Source organism: Penaeus monodon, chromosome 26 (assembly GCF_015228065.2).
Source record: "Penaeus monodon isolate SGIC_2016 chromosome 26, NSTDA_Pmon_1, whole genome shotgun sequence".
NCBI lineage: Eukaryota > Metazoa > Arthropoda > Malacostraca > Decapoda > Penaeidae > Penaeus > Penaeus monodon.
This window is the reverse complement of record NC_051411.1, coordinates 17,769,132-17,791,631: the sequence shown is the minus strand read 5'-3', so window position 1 is coordinate 17,791,631 and position 22,500 is coordinate 17,769,132. Positions and strand designations below refer to the sequence as shown.

Genomic DNA, 22,500 nt, shown 5'->3' with positions numbered 1-22,500 from the left:
TTTTAATTTAATTTTATATTTTATCATTACATAAATCAAATTTATTATATAATATATTAATTATATTATATATAATATTTTTATATTACATACATAAATACTATACAAATATATATATATATATATATATATAATATTAATATAATATATATAATATATTTAAAAATATATGGGGGCGCGGTGGGAAGGGGAGAGCATGGACTCAAGACTGCACACGGCAATCTGAGTTTAGGGTTATCACCACCCCCGGGTTTTTCCTGGGCGGAACTTCACCTCGATTTCCTGCCTCCACTGGTGGCCAAGCCAGCTCAAATCAGGCCGGGGGAATAGAAGATGGTGACTCGATAAAAAAACCCGGGGGGAAGGCAATGGCCAAAACCCCCGCTCTAAAATTTTCTAATAAAAAACTGTAACCCTGACATCGGCCGGGGGCCGAATGGGTTACCCTCGACTCAAAAGTATCACGACGGCAATCTGAATCCCAGAGTTCAGTCACCCACCCCCATTTTTCCCTTTGGGGAAGGAAATTCACCTTTATTGCCTCCTTTTCACTGGTTGGCCAAGCCAGCCCAAATTTTAAATTTCTGGTCCCAAAACCCGGATAAATAGAGAGAATGATTACGGGGAAAAGGTAAAAAACCCCAAATCTCCGTAGAAAAGAACTTTGGGGGCCCTACCACGTATCCTCCCAAAAAGCATCATAACACAAAAATAAAATTTAAATTCATGCTGTGACCCGGGGGCCAAAAATGAAACCCACCCTTAAAAGAAAAAAATATTGTTATGTATATGGATATATAATATAAGATTAATTAATTTTAAAAGATATAATATATAAATATATTGGATATAATATATATAATATATATTTTTTAATTATAATATAGTATATTTTGTTTTATTATTATATTAAAAATTGTTTATTATTGTATATATATAGGGTTTTATTAAAACATATATATGATATGTAATGGGTTTTATATGTGTATATATATACAATATATAATAAAAATTATATATATTTATATATATATATAATTATAAAGGTTTAAAAAAGGGGTTTTATATATTTTATAAAATATATTTTAATTAATTGTTAATATTATTATATTATTTTATATTATTACCCATATGATATATAGTGTATTTTATACTGTTATGTTTTATATATAATAGTATATTATTATTGTATTATATTATGTTTTATTTTTATATTTTATGTAATATATATTGGGATATTTTATAGGGTTTTTTTAAAAAAAAGTTTTTTATTTTTATTTTTGGGTTTAAAATATTTTTATATATTGTATTTTTTATATATTGTTAAATTTTAATATAGTATATATATATTAAAAATTTTTGTATATTTGTATGTTTATAATTATGTATATTAATATTTTTATATTTTTAAAAATATATTTTAAAATTATAATTATATTTAATTATAAATATAAAAATTTTATTTATATAAAAAATTTTTATAATTTTAAAATATATATAATATATAATATTAATTTTTATATAGATATATTATATTATTCGATAATTATATATATATATAAAATACTCTATATTAATAAAAATAATATTAATTTTTTTAAAATTAAAATATAATAACAAAGATATATATAAAACCATAATATTATTATAAACATTATATATTTCTATATTATAAAATAAGATATTAAAAATTTTAAAATTTATAAAAATTTTTTTTATATATAATAAATTAAATTATTAAAATTAATATTTTTAAAATTTTTTTAACTAATTTGATTATTAAAATAAAATTTATTTATTATATTAAAATTATATTTATATTTTATCAAATTTTTTAAAATAATTATAATTTATATATATATATAGAGTCCCCCCCTTTTAAATTATTTTTGAACTAATTCCCAAAAATTTTATAAGGTATTCTATATTTTATCTAAATTTTATTGAATAAAATATTTTTTTAATATTATAATATTTTGAAAATATTTGTTTTTTTTTTATATATATTACCTTTTTAAAAACTATGTATTATTTTAAAAATTTTATAATAAAATTAATTTAACATATTTTATTTATATATTTTAATATATTGGGGGTTTTTTTTTTTTTTTTTTTTTTTTTTTATAATTTTATAATTAAAATACCTTTTATTAAAAAATGTTTTTTTAATAATAAAAATATAAAAAAAATTTTTTAGTACAAAAAAAATAAAATCCCTATATATTAATACATAAAGGGCCCCGGCGGGGCCCAAATGGTTTGGGGCGTCGGACTCAAACGTCACTACGGCAAAACTGAATTCGAGGGTTTGAGTCCCCCGCCCCCCGCGTTTTTTTCCCTTTGGGGAAAGGGCCCTTTACCTTTTATTGCCTGCCAGCCACTTGGGGGGCCCAAACCCCCAAGGGCAGTTCTGGTCCCCAACCCGGATAAAAAAGAAGAATGATTACCTTTAAAAAGGGAACACCGGGACTCTCCGTGGAAAGGAAATGGGGGCCCTAAAACCTAATAACTCCAAGGCATCACAAAGTGAAAATGCAATTTTAGTATCATGCTGGACCCCGGGGGCTCCCGACTGGGAACCCACCCTTAAATGATGATGATGAAAAACATACCTATATATATTAGGTTTATTAATACAATAAAATATGTAAAATTTACATATATAAATGTATTATATCATTAATTTTATATTATATTAAATATATCCCTAAAATTTTACATAAAATTAAATATAATTCATACCTATAAAATTAAATTATCCATTGTAAATAAATATGGTATATAAATATTATTTCCCCTTTATATTATAAATTTAAAATTCTATATATTTTTATTATATATTTTTATATTTTATATATATATTTATATTATATATATTTTAAATTTTTTAAATTTTTTTAATCTGTATGATATAAAAAACACCCCACACCCCAAAATTTTTATATATATAATATATATATTATATATAATTTTATTATTTTATATAATTTTATTATATATAGGGGTTTTTTTGTGGTGTAAAGTGGGGTATATAATTTTTACCTTATAATATATATATATATAATAATTTTATATATATTTTATTATATTTATTAAAATAAAATTTTGTATTTACACATATTTATAACATTTTTCTAACATAAAATACATATTATATTATATATACATATAATATATATCATTTTTATATATATTAAAAGGGTATAATTTTAGATTTTAGATAAAAGATTAATTTTATATAATATATAATATATATAGAATAATATAAAATAAAATATAATTTTGGGGTAAATTATATGGTTTATTTAACCCTTTACATAAAATATACAAAAATATAAATAAATATAACTATATAAAAATATATATGTTATATTCCCTATAATATAAATAAATATCCCTATATATTTCCCTATATATATAAAAAATACATTAATATATATAATTATAAATATATATATAAATATTAATAATTTTTATATATGAATATAATAAATATGATTTTAATATAAAAAATAAATTTTCTATATATAATATTAATTTATTTTTAATTATATTATGTAATGTACCATATAATTAAAATTTAAAATTTTTATATAAGATTAATATATATATATATATGTATATATAAATTAAAGTAATTATATATATGGATAAATATTAAATTTTAAATAATATATATTATATAATTAAAATACCATAATATTAAACCATTATTAAAATATATAACATATATTTTTAAATACTATATAAAAATATTATACAATAATTTTATATAAAATATATATAATTATATAAATTTTAAAAGTATAATATAATTTTATATTATATTAAAATTTTTATAATATCTTAAAATATATAAAAATAATATAAAATTTTTGATATATATAAATTTTAAAAATATAAATATTTTTATATGTAATATTTTAAAAAATGATCATATATAATATTTTAAATTTTAATTTGAGTATATGTTTTAATTATGATTTTTTGTATTTTATAATAATATTATATTTAGGGAATATATTTATTATAAATTATTAATTAATTTTTAGGATATTTAGAAGGATAATATAAAATATAAATTTTACTACATTTAAAATAAAAATAAAATTAATTTGTTATATTTATATACATTAATATAACATATTTTTATTTAGATATATAAAATATATTTTAATTTTGAAGAATTTTTATATATAATGTAAAAATATTGCATATATTTAAAAAAAATATATTTTTTCTATAAGAAATTTATATATTATACTAAAATATTTTATATATTTTAATATATTATAATATATTTGTATAATATTTAAAAATATATTTAATATATTAATAAATATATATTAATATATATAAAATTAAAATATAATATATTTTTATATATTTAAAAGATATATGGAAAAGATTTTCATAATATATATATATTTAAAGATATATAAATAAAATTTGTAATATATAAAATTTAAATTTTATATACTAAATATATATTTTAAATTTTTATATATATTTTATATATAAAATGTTTTATATTTATATTGTTATATATATTATATTATTTATATAAAAAATATGTTTTTTTTTTTTTTTTTTTGGGGTTTTATTTTTGTTGGTATTTAAAATATTATATTAAAATAATATAGGGAATATATAAATATATGTATAACATAATTATTAAATATATATATATATATGTTTAATTAAAATATAATAAAATATATTTTATATTATAAAAAATGGGGTTTTTTTTTTTTTTTTTTTTTTTGTTTTTATTAATTAAAATATTTTACAAATACCCCTAATATTTTAAAAAATATACCCAAAATATTATCACATAAAATTTTAAATATTTAAAAATAAGGGTATATAATATATTTTTTATTTTTAATATAAGGAAAAAAGATTTTAATTTTAAAAATAATAAAAGATAATAAAAATATTTTTATATAAAAAGAGAAAAGAATAGTATATATTAATTTTTAAATTAATAAAATATAATATATATAAAGAACCAAAAGAGAAATAAGTAATAAGGTTTTTTTAAAAAATTTTAATTTAATATATAAACTATAAATTAAATATAAAAATTCTAATTTAGATCAGCAAAAATATTTTATATATAATATTAAATAATTATATATTAATTTTTGGGATAATATAATAATAAATATATTTTTAAAGATTTTTAATTTTTTAAAATTTTTAATATAAAATAAATATTATTTTATACTAATAATTTTTTATATATAATATTAAAAAATTTTTTAAAGAAATATTTTTAATTATATATATATAAAAATTTTTAAATCTTTTCTTAAATAAAATAAAATATTTATTTTGATTTTTTTAAATAAATATATATTTTTATAATATATATATGAAATTATTTTTCTATATAAGATATATTTTAAATAATATCTATAATTTTATATAATATATAATAATCTTATATATATAAAAAATATATTTTTATATATAATATATATTAAAAATTTTTAAATATAGATAAATAAATTTTTTTAATTTTATTATGTTTTACAATTTTTAATATGATTTTAAATAATTATAAAAAATTAAATATATATATATTTTATATTTTAATTTTTTAAATATAATTAAATAATTTTAAAATATAATATTTTAATTTTAAAAATAAATCTGATTTATATAAATATAGTAAATTTAAAAATATAAAATAAATATTTTTATAAAAATATTATAGAATACATATATGATTTTTATAATAAAAATAAAATAAAAAACAATTTTAGAAAAATGGATTTTTAAAATATAAATAATATAGATATATTTTAAAATAATAAAGAATAAAAAAAAAGATAATAATATTTTATAAATAATAAAATAATATATATTTTTAAAATAAAAAATAAAATTTTTTTATATATATATATATATAATATATATATATATATATAAAAGATTACATTTTTTAATTTTTTTTTTATAATTTTTTAACATAATGATAAAATGTTTTAAATTTTATAAAAAATATATATAAAATAAAATTTTTATTAATATAATTATATTGGGTTTTTTAATTTTATATATTATATATAAAAATATATATATAAAATATCTTATAATGGGAAAAATATTTATCTTATATATATTTTTATTTTTAAAGGGTTATTTTTATAAAAATTTTTTTATATTTTTAAATATAAAAATATTAATATAAAATTGATAAAAATAAAAAACATAAAATATTATAAAAATAATTTATATATATAAAAATAATATAATAAAATATAAATACATATATTATTATATACAAAATATTTAAAAATATATTATTTTATATAATATATATATTTTTAATAGAATAAAAAATTTTTAAATATAAAAAGTATATTATAATTTTATATATATTACATATTATATATAAAAATATATATATTAAAATATATATAAAATCATTTAAAATAAAATCCCTTAAAATTAACTATATATAATTTTAATTTTTAAAATTTTATATTTTTAAAAAAAGAACACCTTTTATAAAAATTTTTTATTTATTATATTATATTTTTTATATTTTAAAAAAATAATCATATCATACATGAAAATTTTTTTATATTAAAATATCTAAATATTAATATTTATATCTATTTTATATTTTTATATAGTATATATTTTATAAAAATATATTATATATAGAAATTTTAAAACTTTACCCCTATATATTAATAATATATATATAAAATAGTATATTTTATTATAAAAATAAATGTTTCTTATATATTAAAATTTATTTAATTTAATTATTTTAAATAATAATATTAAAAAATTAAGATACTATATGAAACCCATTTAAATATAAGTCATAATTTTAGGTATTTAAACTATAATATATTTTTAATATTTTTAAAATTTTCAATAAAATTATTATATTTTAAAATTTATAATAAAATAAAATATTTTTAACATATATTCTTATATAATATTCTATTTTATCATAAAATTTTTTTTTTAAAAATATATATATTAATAAATTTTAAAATAAAAAAAAATTTTTTTTTTATTTTTAAATATATATATTACCTATTATAAAATCATTTTTTTATTATATTATAATATATATTTTATATAATATTATATATTATATATTATAAAAAAAAAAATATATATATATGTATTATTATAATATATATATAATATATTAGTATATAATTATACTTTATAAAATATATTAAATATATATATATACATATAATATACATATATATATACATATATATAACATATACATATATATATAACATATTATATATATATATATTATATATATATAATATAATATAATATAACACATATATATATATATTAATATATATTATATAATATATATATATATTACACATATATATTTATATATATATATATATATATATATCAGTGAGGAACTTCCTACCCTAACAGAGGTTAGGATGGCAATTTCCAAGCTAAAGAGTGGGAAATCTGCAGGCATGTGTGATATCCCTGCTGAACTGTTAAAGGCTGGGTGTGAACCTATTGCTCGGGGCCTGCATACAGTCCTGACTGCCATCTGGCAGTCTGGTACCATTACCCCTGATCTGTTGAGGGTGTGGTCATCCCCCTCTGGAGGGGGAAAGGGGATCGTTGGGACTGTAGCAATTATTGTGGCATTACACTGCTCAGCATACCAGGCAAGGTTCTCGCCCACATTCTTCTGAAACGGATCTGCAACTACCTACTGAGGCATCAGAGACCGGAGCAGTCTGGATTTACTCCTGGCAAGTCCACAATAGACCATATACTAGCGCTTTGAGTAATTGTGGAACGCCATCATGAGTTTGGTCGTGGGTTGCTTGCAACCTACATTGACCTCAAGAAGGTGTTGACTCGGTGCATCGGGAATCGCTATGGGAGATCCTGAGACTCAAAGGAATTCCGACACAGATTATTGGCCTAATAGCAAGCCTTTATACTGGTACTGAAAGTGCTGTAAAGTGTGGTGGGGGTTTGTCAAACTTCTTCCTGTTAATTCAGGGGTGAGGCAAGGCTGTGCCCTTGCACCAACACTTTTCAACACCTGTATGGACTGGATAATTGGCAGAGCTACTAGCCAAAGTCAGTGCAGAGTAACACTAGGCAATATCAAGGTCTCAGACCTTGACTTTGCCAATGATGTTGCTATCCTATCTGAGTCCCCGGTGGCGGCTCTTGATGCTTTTAGCAGTGAGGCGAAGCCCTTAGACCTAGAGATCTCCTGGACCAAGACCAAGATTCAGGACTGTGAGGGCCTGTTAGGGGAACCCGTTCAGTCGATCTATGCTTGCAGAAAGTTTTACATACCTTGGTAGCATAGTCCATATCTCTGGGCTGTCAGACCAAGAAGTCAATAGACGGATTGGTTTGGCAACAGAAGCCATAAACTTGATCATCAAGAGCGTTTGGAGATGTTGGTACCTATGCAGAAGGACCAAGCTGCGTGTCTTCAAGGCCTTGATACTGCCAGTTTTGCTCGGTGGAAGCGAAACCTGGATGCTATCTAGTGTCTTAGAGACTTGTCTTGATGCCTTTTGTAACAAGTCCCTTTGCCGGATCATGGGGTACAGTTGGCAGGACCACATGTCCAACTATGGGACCGTGAGACTGGCATGGGACCTGTTACTTGCATAATCCGTGATTGCCATCTCAGGCTTAATGGGCACCTAGTTCATTTCCCTGTGGATGACCCTGCCCATCAGGTTGTCTCTTTGTGAGACAACCCTGGGTGGAAGAGACCTGTGGGATGACCCAGGAGGTCATGGCTTGGGCAGTTCAAGGAGACCTGTTGCAAAGAATTAGATATCGGCCGAGGGCCTGCCTGAACACTTGCCATGAGGGACCCTTGTGGTTGGAAGCGAAGGGTGGATGTGGCCATGCGTCCCCGTTGGCAAAGCCCCTTGATGATGATATATTATATATATATTATATATATATTATATATATTTTTATATATATTTATATATGTATATTTATATATATATTATATATAATTATTTATATTATATATATAAATAATATATATATAATATATATAATATATATATATATATATATATATATATATATGTATTGTATATATATTTATATATATTAATATATTATATGGTTTGCCATTGCCTTCAGCCCGGTTTTTTTTTTAAATCGACCCGGCAAGGGACTGTGGTGGCTTGCCCACCCAGTGGCTAGGCAGGCAATCGAGGTGAAGTTCCTTGCCCAAGGGAACAACGTGCCGGCCTGTGACTCGAACCCTCGAAATCAGATTTCCATAGTGACAGTCTTGAGTCCGATGCTCTAACACTCGGCCCCCGCGGCCTATATTTATATATATTTTATAATATATATAATATATATATATATATATTATATTATATATGTTTTAATAATTATTAATATAGATATATATATATATTGTTACGCCGGCCGCCTCGTCTCTCTGCCACCAACACAAAGGGAGGCCAGGCAGACGGCGTGCTATTCACAGGGTCGTGAAAAACTGAACAGCTCCAAAAGGCACCGAGCACCACAGCGTCCAGAACACATGAGGGGAAATGCCAGGTAGCGAGGGAGGGCACGAAATAAACACAAAATGACAGTCTTTCCTTTATTTACACAAGGTTATTTACCGTACACTTTTATAGGACAATACAGGGGGAAACAGAATGTCACACTGCACGATACAGCTTATAACAGGGCAACCCCAAAGTTTATCAGGTCACAAAGGCACACACGATGTCTTAACAGGAACAGCACCCAACTGCGTCTCTTGGCTTTTTCCTCCGCTCCTCCCCTCAGAGCCAGTTGCGTCATGTTTGCCAAGTCCCTTCATGTTTAAAACACCCATGTTATCCTTTTCATGTTAACACATGTTTCACACAGAGACAAAGACCCCCTGGTGTGCAAATTATATATTATTTAATATATAATATATTAGTATTATTTATGTAATATATATATATTTTATGTTAATTATGTATAGACTAATTTTAGTATATATATATATATTAATATATATAATATAAAGATATATAGAATATATAATAATATATAAAATATATATATATATATATGTATATATAAAATTATATTATATATATATATATAATATATTTTTTTTTTTTTTTTTTTTTTTTTTTTTCTTTTTTTTTTGGGGGGGGGGGCTGGCTTGCCCACCCAGCGGTAAAAAGGCCCAAATTTAGGGAAAGTTCCTTGCCCCAAAGGAAAATTCATCGTATCTAGGTTTGTTTACCTAAAATTATTTAAAACAGCGCGCGGGCGATGCGTGTGTGCATGGATCACTCACGCATTGGATATATATATATATATATATATATATATATATATATATATATATATATATATATATATATACATATATATATATACACATAATACACAATACACCACACACACACACATAATATATATATATATTATATATATATATATATAATATATATTATATATATATATATATATATATATATATATATATATATATATATAATCTTCATTCTGGGATTACTGCAGTGAAATTATGTGAACTGTCCTTCCATATAACAGATACAGATGCTATTCAATTTGTCATACAGAATATTGTTTTTCAAAGTCTGTTAAATGTTACTTAAACCCAGATTTCTTGTTTTGTAACAAAAGATTTATCAACATCAAGGCTTTCCCAGTCTTTTTTTCTTTCTTTCTTTTTTTGCATTCGATAATTGGGTTTTGATCTGATCTGTGTTGATTTTATATGTGGCAAAAACAAGCAATGTAAATGGCTAATAGATTTTTTTTCCAGAACTATATTTTATGTTGTCCTTGCAATCAGAGGTACAGTGATGGCATATTCTAGAACATTACATATGGTTCTCATTCTAAAGAGTGTTGTTTGAAGACATGGAGTATCAATGCAAAATATCAAGATTCAAAGTTAATAGTTGAAATCGACAGGCATGTAGATCTTCCATACTCATCCTCATTCAAAAATCCAATGCGTTAAGTACACAAAAGATCAAATAGAAGTAGCAGGTCTCTGTGTAAAGAAGTCATGATGAAAGGAGAATCTTGTAGAAACTTTTATATGTGAATGTATATTTTTGCAAAATGTAGAAAGAAGCTTTAGAATCCCTTGAACCTTGTAAAAAGTAGTAAAATAGTGCTAATATCCCAAGCCCTGAAAGGAGGAATAACTGCTAAGACACTTGTCACATTATACGCCTTTCTTTTTCTTTAAAAGTGAATCAAATCTTCTGTTTGCAAAACCACCTTAATTATGTTTTTTCTGAACTAAGTTGATTAGTTCAAACCCAGATCACAGCAGCTAGAATTAGGTTTAAGGTCCAGTTTACTGATGTGAATAAAAGCAACTTCCATAGAAGATTGGTAGAATTCCCTTATTTTGTAATATTTTTGAAGCCCCTTCTTATGGGAAGATAGATGCTTATAGTAATTCTATTGATATATGCATAAAAAGTATGATTATTATGTATAAGTATTTTGTATCATGTCATTTATTTAGTGGGAAAAAACATTTAGCAGACATAAAATAAGCAAAACATAATTCTGCAGGCTAAAATCAGTCTATTTCTATATTTTCCAGACACTGATCAGTATGGTGGATATAGATGGACAAGGCCACAGGTGAGAACCAAAGGAAAGCCAAACAAGAAAGACAACTACAAAAGACTGGGGCAAATAGACTGTAGTTTATCATATAACTGTCCCAAAGTAAACATGCTATAAAGTTGATTAATGTCAAAAAAAAAATTGCCCAAAATAACTGGTAGAATGATATATATGGAGAGTAAATTGACTGTAGTTGGTTTTCTTAGTAAAATAAAATTGTTTCAGGTTGGTGCACCTAGATTTGAAAGGAGCACCACCAAGGATAAATTACTATGAGCAGGCAAGTTATAGGTGATTCATTCAGGCCTGTAAACATTCATAGGTGTACATGGCACATGCATAATGAAAAAACTTTTTTTTTTTTTTTTTTTTTTTTTTTTTTTTCAGGAGCATTAAAAGATAGGATTAATTGTTCTCTGTTACTGATTTCAGTTGTTTCCACTAATAAGAAGCTTTGGTGCCACTGGTTTGCTTATAGAATATGAAGATATGTTTCCATACCATGGCAAGCTAAAGCATTTACAGGCTCTAAATGCATACACACCAGATGATATTGCAAAACTCCATAGCATAGCAGAGGTTAATAATCTCATTGTCATTCCTCTGGTCCAAACATTTGGACATTTTGAGGTAAGTCTCATAATTCTTATGAATTTTTGCAACATAGGAAATACTGTCTACAGTAATTTAGGATTTTAACTGATGGTAGAAAGGGAAAAAATAAGGAAAAATTATATCTATATGCATTTTGCAGTATGTCTTGAAGCATGATGAGAACAGAGCCCTGAGGGAGGTGGAGCATTATCCCAATGCTCTCTGTCCAACACACCCAGATGCTTTCCCTTTGGTCACCAAGCTCATCACACAGGTCCTGGAGCTCCACCCCAAAGACAAGCATTTGCATATTGGAGCTGATGAGGTATGGTACTTTTTCTTCTCAAGTTATTTATTGCAGTTAAAGAATTGTAGGATTTGATTTGATTTTTTTAAATGGAGAGGTAAGTGATGCCTTTAATATTAACCCTTTGATGCCAGTGCATATTAGCCCCACTGTAATTTTATTTATTTTATTATTTATTATTTTTTTTTTATTATATTATTTTTTATTTCTTTAGACTGTAATTAAATGGCTATCACTGAGTTCCTACCTGTTACGTGACCTTGTTGATTTTGAAAGTACACAAACGACACACACTAACAAAATACATCACACAACATCTCACCACCACTGCACACGATAGACAAACAGCCACTACATACCCATTATACTCACATTCCAAACATGTTCATAAGCCATATCTTTGCACTTGATACGTACACACATCCAACACATGACAAGCCACGTGAACATACACCTCATGACAACCTGGCGATTTTGATAAATGAAAAGTCCTAGGACATATCGCACACATGCATCGACCACCTGCTTGATCCGTTAACGAGCACACACATACACACTCTACTCACTCAGAAGCATGCATACATTACAGCCACTACTGCAACTATCATATGCTTAATCATATATTGCAGTTATATAAATGTTACACTATATATCTTTTTACATGAGATGTCACACATGCCTATATCACCTAAGTGCTACCTACTGTACATCACCATTGTACACCCATCACACATGACACTCACAACACGCTACACACACACACACGACACACATACACGCACACACACATCGCACACACAACACACACACACACACACACAACATCACACACACATGACACACACACACACATAACATGCACCACACGTACAAACACACACATCACACATACACATCACACACAAGACTACACACACACCACTCACACACACACACTGGACGCACACACACACTGCAGCACACACACATGCACACCACACACACACATGCACACACGCATGCACACACACACATCACACACATACATCACACACACACATGCACACACACACATGCACACACACACATGCACACACACACACACACGCACACACACACACACACACACACACACACACACACACACACACACGCACACGCACACACATACATGCACACACACGCGCACACACATGCACGCACACACATGCACGCACACACATGCACGCACACACATGCATGCACACACACACACATGCACCTGTTTACCCTTTTCCTTGATTTTTGGAAAGTACATACACACATACACACACATGCACACATACACACACATACACACATGCACACATACACACACACATTCACACATACATACACACACACATGCACACACGCATGCACACACACACATCCACGCACACACATGCATGCACACACACATGCACGCACGCACACACATGCACGCAGACACACATGCACACACACATACACACACTCGTACATACATATATACACACATGCACACACACTCACACATACACATGCTCAACACATGCACACCAATGCACACACCACACACACACACACACACACACATTTATTTCTTAATTTCTTGTTATCTCTATATAGTGAAATGCAGATATTCTTTGAAGATTTAGATATGTTAATTAATTGATAAGTTTAATTAAGTTTAGTTAATAATGTGGCTTACATAATTTTCTAAAAATGTTAGATATGTTGGGAAATTTATTTAAGAAAATATTTACAGCATTATAGTGTAATGTACAACACAGAATATGCACAATATTAATGTCTCTACTTGGATGTGCAGGTTTGGCACATTGGAAGATGTCCTCGATGTCAGGATGAAATAGAATCGCACAAGATAACCACAAATGATCTCTTCCTGATGTGGGTACTTAGGTTGGCTAAGTGGATCAAGGCTAAATATCCTCATCTAACACTCATCATGTGGGATGATATGATGCGCCAAATTCCTCTTGAGAAGCTCCTAAGTATGTTGTATGAAAGAAATGTTTTTATTAGTATGCACGGAAAGTAGGCCAGTGATAATGAAATACAGATGAATTAATAGTTTTAAATATATTTGTCATTTCTAATTTGTTAATTTAAATATTTGTATTTTCTTCTCCTTTGACTTCTTTCTTTTCTTTCAAAAAATTTAAATAATTTTCATTACTTTTGTGTGCTGTTTCTTTATCATATCTTCTAACACTAACCAAGGCCTATTTCTTCATTAACAGATAGTGGAATAGGGGAAGTTGTTGAACCAATGATATGGCAGTATCATGCTAAAAAGTTTGACTTTCCTCTAGGTATGTTAAACATTGTTTAATGATTATGGCTGATTTTTAAAATAAAGCTGATGCTTTTATGTTAAGTCTTCAAGAAGGAAACCAGAATCTTTGCTAGAAGTAAATGTTAAGGGATATATCAGTTGGATAAGCTTTATGTGCTTCTTTCAAAAGATTACCCCCATGTTACTAATTTGACCTCCAAATTTTAGCAAAAGCTCAGAGATTGTTTGCACACATGACAGTTTTCAGTTTTTTTGTTTTTTTTTACATTGGCACAGTTGATTAGGGATATTTATGTAGATGATTTTATTTTCTCTCTCTTTAATCTCTTTTTTTTATGCCTTTTACTATTTCATCCATTGTGCACACTTGAGAACAAATAATTAGATTAACAATTTGATAATTATCTTAACACCTACATAGCTCCTGATACTTGCCTTGCAACCTACTATTGATTATTTCATATTATCAGACTCACCATTCACACACTTATTTATGCTCAGTTCATTCCTAAGGATAAATGCTTGTGTAGTAGTTCAAACATTTTGTCATTCTTCTTTTGATCAAAATAGTTTTTTTTTTATTTTTTTATATAGCCTTTTCGCTGTCCAAATGCTTTAAAAGATATCTATTACAGATCTTTTCAGTCGATATGGAACAGTTTTTGATGGGCTTTGGGTAGCAAGTGCTTTCAAAGGTGCTACAGGAAGTACACAGTTTATACCCCCGATCCAACACCATATTAACAATCATCTGACATGGATAACAACTCTCGCAGAACATAAGCATCAGTTCAAGAAGTATCGTGGTATATGTATCACTGGTTGGCAGAGGTTAGTATTATGAGCTTTGTTTGGAAAAGAAATACATATATTAAATGATGATAAGATTTGTTCAGTATGTGTTAGGTTAGCTATTTACTACTATTAGGTAAATTCTGTGTGTACTGTAGTTACAACGCATGCACAAACCCATTATTTCCACATGTACACTGGTCACAGTGTTTATTAGCACATACACACACACACACACACACACACACACACACACACACACACACACACAACACAACACCACAACCACACACACACACACACACACACACACACACACAACACACACACACCACACACACACACACACACACACACACACGTGTGTGTGTGTGTGTGTGTGTGTGTGTGTGTGTGTGTGTGTGTGGTGTGTGTGTGTGTGTGTGTGTGTGTGTGTGTGTGTGTGTGTGTGTGGAGAGGATGGTATGAGAAGTGTATGTACATACCACTATGCATGGCTTCCTGTATATGGTGAAGGAGAAGTGGTCAGCAGAACCATGTGTTTAGCTGCTTCAGGAAATCTGGGAACAGGGCAGGGTCATGAGGCCACAGAGCAAAGATTTCATCAACATATCTCAGCTAAACCAAAGGATGAAGAGAGATGGAAGGGAGAAGCTCAGACTAAGAATTCCATGAACAAGTTTGCCAAGAATGGAGAGAGGGGATCCCATGGAATCTGAGAATAGATACAACCCTCAAAGGAAAAGGAATAAGATTCCAACCCAGATGAATCACCTGGAGAAAGATGTCAGTGGGCAAAGGGAGATGAGGATCCTCTGTGGGGAGCCTCCTTTGAAGGAAAGTGAGGATGTCATCAATCAGGACCTTAGTGAACAGGTAGTCAACATCCAAGCTCATCATGATTGCTGGCGAGACACCACAGACACGGGTGATAAAGTCCTGAGAGTGGCGGAGGTGAACAGGAGAGAAGGTGCCAAGAAGGTGCATCACAGATCCCTGGAAGGAGATGATGGGGTGTAGAGGCACAGCTGGCTTATGGGCTTTAGGAAGCCCATAGAAATGAGGCAGTCATGGGTTGATGACCTTGAACCTCTGGTAGAGATTTACCTGTGGAAAACTGGCTGCTCTTTTTTTCAGGCGACAATGGTAGGTAGCAGCAATGTGTTTATGGGGGGCGCTGGTCAGGGGTGCATCGGTAGAGGCGTCATCCAACAGGTCCCGGGCCTTCTGCAGGTAGGAGGTACAATTGAGTATCACCATCAAGTTGCCCTTGTCAGAAGGCAATAAGGTGACATTCTCCCTCCGCAGGTTTTGAAGGGCCTCACAGTAATGCCAGGGAATGGAAGGTTTAAGATGGAGAAGAGATATGGGGGCTGGGATGAAATCACCATGAAGGAGGGAACATGAGACAAGTAGTTCCAATAAGAAAAGATGAAATGGTCAAAGGATGAAATAATGTTAACCTGAACAGCAGCTTTTCTCCTGTTCTCCTGTTTTCTCTTTTTCTCCTCACTTCCCACATCCTCTGCTTTCTCCCTTATACTGGCCACCCTCGACTGACCTGAACCTCCTTGCTATCCATGGTACGTTCGCCTTCATCCGGGGTCGTGGTTCGCGCCCCGCCAGGCTCGAGAGTGCAATGTCGCCTGGTAGTCACTGCTGTGGCTGGGCACCATCCGGGTAGGACTAGTTCAGCCGTCAGCACAGCGACACCGTGAGCGAGTCGGCATTATCGACACAGGCCGGGCTCCCTCATTGCATAGCCGGGCAATCAGCTTTCGCATATCGGACTTATCTTATCCTTACCACCTGACTTCCTCGCTTCCATCATCTTCCTCACCTGCCTTGTTATACCGGTTGACTCTCCTCTCTCTTTTTATATCCCTTTCTCCCTTTCCTCTTCAGACCTAAGATGGAATCCAGTGATATTCAAAACTTAGTCTCATTTATATAATCTAGGTTTGACATGTGTGATTTCTACCATTATATATATATATATATATATATATATATATATATATATATATATAATAATAACACATATATATATATATATATATATATATATATACACATAAACACATATATATACACATATATATACATATATATACACATATACACACATAAACACACATATACATATAAATACATATATATACATATATATACATATATATACATATATATTTGTCCTGTGTAAGACAATAAACTGCACCCTGGGGTTCCCTTGAACAAGGATAGCACCCTATTAGCTCCCTATGCCAGGGTTGCGGTGAAACTGTCGGCAGCAGGGCAGTGGATATCTGTTGAAAACACCTTCGGTTCTACTGATTACTGGTTTCACCAAATGATATGTCTGGCGTATTACAGTTTAACTGTTTTAAAGCGGCAGAGATAGTTCCTCCTAGTTAGTTGGAGACTGCGAGTTGAGAAGTAGCCTGGGGGATTCCACTCAACTTTTATTTTCTCCTGACAAACCTCTACACCAATGATTAAATACAGAAACGATAATTCATACCACATCACATTTTTTTTTACGGTAGGTTCATGTTTGATCCACCGTGGTCACAGCATGATACTTAATTGTAGTTTTCATATTGTGATGCTCTTGGAGTGAGTATGTGGTAGAGTCCCAAGTTTCTTTCCACGGAGAGTGCCGGTGTTACCTATTTAGGTAATGATTACCTATTTAGGTAATCATTCTCTCTATTTTATCCAGGCTTGGGACCAGCACTGACTTGGAGTAATGGAGTAATGCAAGGCCACATTGATATTGCCTATTTAGCCACCCAGTGGCCAAATAGGCAATTGAGGTAAAGTTCCCTGCCCAAGGAAGTTCATCGTATCTAGGTTCGATTTACCTAAAATTATTTAAATCAGTGCAAGTGCTCACATACGCGAGTGGGCAATTCGTGTGTGCATGGATGCACACACGTACTCGCATGCGGCACTTGAAGAAAGAAGAAAGATATATATATTTATATAAATACATATATATATATACATATATATACACATATATATATATAAATATATATATCTTTCTTCTTTCTTCAAGTGCCCTGTCCTACAAAGACGTTGGCAATCATGGATTTCCATGATTTTCTTGGCAATTTAGAGCGGTGGTTTGCCGTTGCCTTCCGCCCAGTGTTTTTATCGAATCACCATCTCTATTTACCCGGTTCTGTGACCGGCACTGACTTGGGCTGGCTTGCCCACCCAGCGACTAGGTAGGCATTCGAGGTGAAGTTCCTTGCCCAAGGGAACAATACGCCGGCCAGTAACTCGAACCCTCGAACTCAGATTACCGTTGTGCCAGTCTTGAGTCTGATGCTCTAACCACTTGGCCACCGCAGCCTATATATATACATACATATATATATATATATATATATATATATATATATATATATATATATATATATACATATAACACACACACACACACACACACACACACACACACACACACACACACACACACACATGACACACACATGACACACACATGCACACACACATGCACACACACATGCACACACACATGACACACACACATGCCACACACACATGCACACACACACACATGCACACACACACACACATGCACACACACACACACACACACACACACACACACACACACACACACACAGCCCACACACACACACACACACACACACACACATGCACACACACATGTGTGTGTGCGTGTGTGTGTGTGTATGTGTTTCAGAATATATGTTAAAGAGGTGCGGAGACAGAATGCAACCCTGTCGCACTCCTTGTTTGACTTCGAACCATTCTGTTAACCCATAAGTGGTTTCTTGTTGTTGGTCATATATGGCTTTTATTAATTGGATGATGTGTTTTGGAAACTTCATATCGTTCATGTTATTCCAGATGATATCGTGATCAACAGTATCAAAAGTTTTCAAGTAATCGATGAAACACAGGTATAGGTCTTTCTGATGTTCTCTATTTTTCTCTATGATCAATTTCAGATTTAGAATCTGGTTTCTGGTACCTTTTCCAGGGAAAAAACCTGCTTGTTTGTCTGCAAGCTTTTGATACTGTTGATCACGATATCATCTGGAATAACATGAACGATATGAAGTTTCCAAAACACATCATCCAACTCATAAAAGCCATGTATGACCAACAACAAGCAACTGTAAGAACCACTTATGGGTTAACAGAATGGTTCGAAGTCAAACAAGGAGTGCGACAGGGTTGCATTCTGTCTCCGCACCTCTTTAACATATATTCTGAAACAATTATGAGAGGTACTCTAGAGAATTTTGAAGGAACTGTAGATGTTGGAGGATACAAAATATCAAATCTAAGGTACGCCGATGATATAGTTTTGACTGCCAGCAGTATCACTGAACTACAACAACTACTAGATAAAGTTAGAGAAGCAAGCGAAAAGGCTGGCTTGTTTCTTAATGCCAAGAAAATTAAGATCATGAAGATTCAAAGATAACCGGCAATGAACAACGATGAACATGTTACAATCAATGGAATGGTTGTGGAAAATGTGAAAGAGTTCACTTATCTTGGAGCTGTTTTAACTAATACATATGATGATTCACCGGAGATAAAAAGTAGAATTACCATTGCCAGAAACGCCACAGTTGCTCTCAGTAACATCTGGAAAGACCGAAGCATTACCTTGCGAACAAAGCTGAGGTTATTGAACTCATTAGTTTTCCCAATTGCATCATATGGTTCTGAGTGTTGGGTGCTGAAGAAGATAGACAAGAAAAAGATCAATAGTTTTGAAATGTGGTGTTACAGACAAGTACTACGTATTAACTGGACAGAGAAGAAAATGAATGATGAAGTGCTGAGAAAAATAAATTGTAAAGACCGGCTATTGGACATCTTGAACAAAAGGAAATTAAAGTTTATTGGTCATGTGAGGAGAAGTAAAAGTATTGAGAAAAACTTGCTGACAGGGATGGTGATAGGAAACAGAGGAAGAGGCAAACCGAAGACAAGACTGAGCGACAACATCAAAGATATTTGCGGGCTGTCGATGGTACAAGTGGAAAGAAAAAGTGTGTGTATATATATATACATATATATATATATATATATTCTTCTTTTAACGGTAGGTTCATGTCTGAGCCGCCGTGGTCACAGCATGATACTTAATTGTAGTTTTCATGTTGTGATGCTCTTGGAGTGAGTACGTGGTAGGGTCCCCAGTTCCTTTCCACGAGAATGCCGGTGGTACCTTTTGGTATCATTCTTTCTATTTATCCGGGCTTGGGACCAGCACTTGACTTGGGCTGGCTTGGCCACCCGTGGCTAGGTAGCAATCAAGGTGAAGTTCCTTGCCCAAGGGAACAATCGGCGGCCGGGACCTCGACCCTCGAATTCAGTAGATTGCCGTCGTGACAGTCTTGAGTCCGACGCTCTAACCATCTCGCCACCGCGCTTTATATTTATATATATAATATATATATATATATATATATATATTATATATATATATATATATATAATATGTATATTTATATATAAATATATATATATATATATATATATATATATATATATATATTATATATATTATATATATATATATATATGATAATATAATATTATAATATATATAGATCTATATAGTATATATATAGAGTTATAATATATATAATATATATATATATAGATACATATATATACATAATATACAGTAATATAATATATATAATTAATATAGAAAACATATATATACATATATAGCAATATATATAATAATAATATATATAAATATATATAATATATATAATATATTAATATAAATATATATATATATATATATAATAATATAATATATAAATATATATTAATATATATATATGATATTATATATAATTATAATATATATATATTATATCTTTTTTATATTAAAATATATATTTATTATTTTTTTTTTATATTTATTATAATTTTTTTTATTAATATATATTTTTTATATAATATATTTATAATTTTTATATTAAATTAATATATTATATAATGAGTGTTGAAACTTCATATCGTTCATGTTATTCCAGATGATATCGGGCAAACAGTATCAAAAGTTTAAACAAATCGATGAAACACAGGTATAGGTCTTTCTGATGTCTCTATTTTTCATGCTATGATCAATTCGATTTAGAATCTGGTTTTGGTACCTTTTCAGGGAAAAAACTTGTTTGTCTGAAGCTTTGATATATGATCACGATATATACATAATGGAAATAATGAAATATATATTTTATACCAAAACACATCAAACTCATAAAGATTATACAAAAAGCAACTTAAGAACATATATGGATTAAAGAATGGTATACGAAGTAACAAAGGATGCGACAGGGTTATTTGTTCTCGCACTCTTATAAATATATTCTAACAATTATGAGAGGTATCTAGAGAAATTTGAAGAAGTAGATGTTGGAGGATACATATAAATCAAGTATAGCATATAGTATGACTGCAGCAGTATCAGAATTAAAAATATATAGATAAAAGTTAGAAACAAGCGAAAAGGTGGCTTGTTTATTAGGCCAAGAAATTAAGATTGAATTCAAAGATAATGGAAGATAATGAGAATAGTTAATAGAATGGATGTGAAATGTGAAGAGTATACTTATTGGATGTATGTTTTAAATAATACATTTATGATATGAGATAAAAAGTAGATATATTTTAAAAGCACAAATTCTCAAATCTGAAAGACGAAGCATTACCTTAGAAAAAGCTGAGGTATATTGAACTCATTAGTTTTCCCAAATTGCATCATATGTTCTGAGTTGGGTGTTAAGTAGATAAAGAAAAAGATCAATATCTTTGA

At 29.1% G+C, this 22,500-nt stretch overlaps 1 protein-coding gene across 3 annotated transcripts in view; it reads left to right on the top strand.

Annotated features, from left to right (window-relative positions):
- The window catches only part of LOC119589962 (hexosaminidase D-like), a 33,250-nt gene that overhangs the window by 6,013 nt on the left and 4,737 nt on the right, over positions 1 to 22,500 (top strand). For all 3 annotated transcript variants that reach the window (XM_037938651.1, XM_037938650.1, XM_037938649.1), the window contains 7 exons: positions 11,630 to 11,670; positions 11,881 to 11,935; positions 12,088 to 12,285; positions 12,410 to 12,574; positions 14,367 to 14,550; positions 14,800 to 14,871; positions 15,491 to 15,686. In XM_037938651.1, the coding sequence (XP_037794579.1) occupies positions 11,642 to 11,670; positions 11,881 to 11,935; positions 12,088 to 12,285; positions 12,410 to 12,574; positions 14,367 to 14,550; positions 14,800 to 14,871; positions 15,491 to 15,686 (899 nt within the window). In that variant the 5' untranslated portion in view covers positions 11,630 to 11,641. The remainder of the gene's footprint in view (positions 1 to 11,629; positions 11,671 to 11,880; positions 11,936 to 12,087; positions 12,286 to 12,409; positions 12,575 to 14,366; positions 14,551 to 14,799; positions 14,872 to 15,490; positions 15,687 to 22,500) is intronic.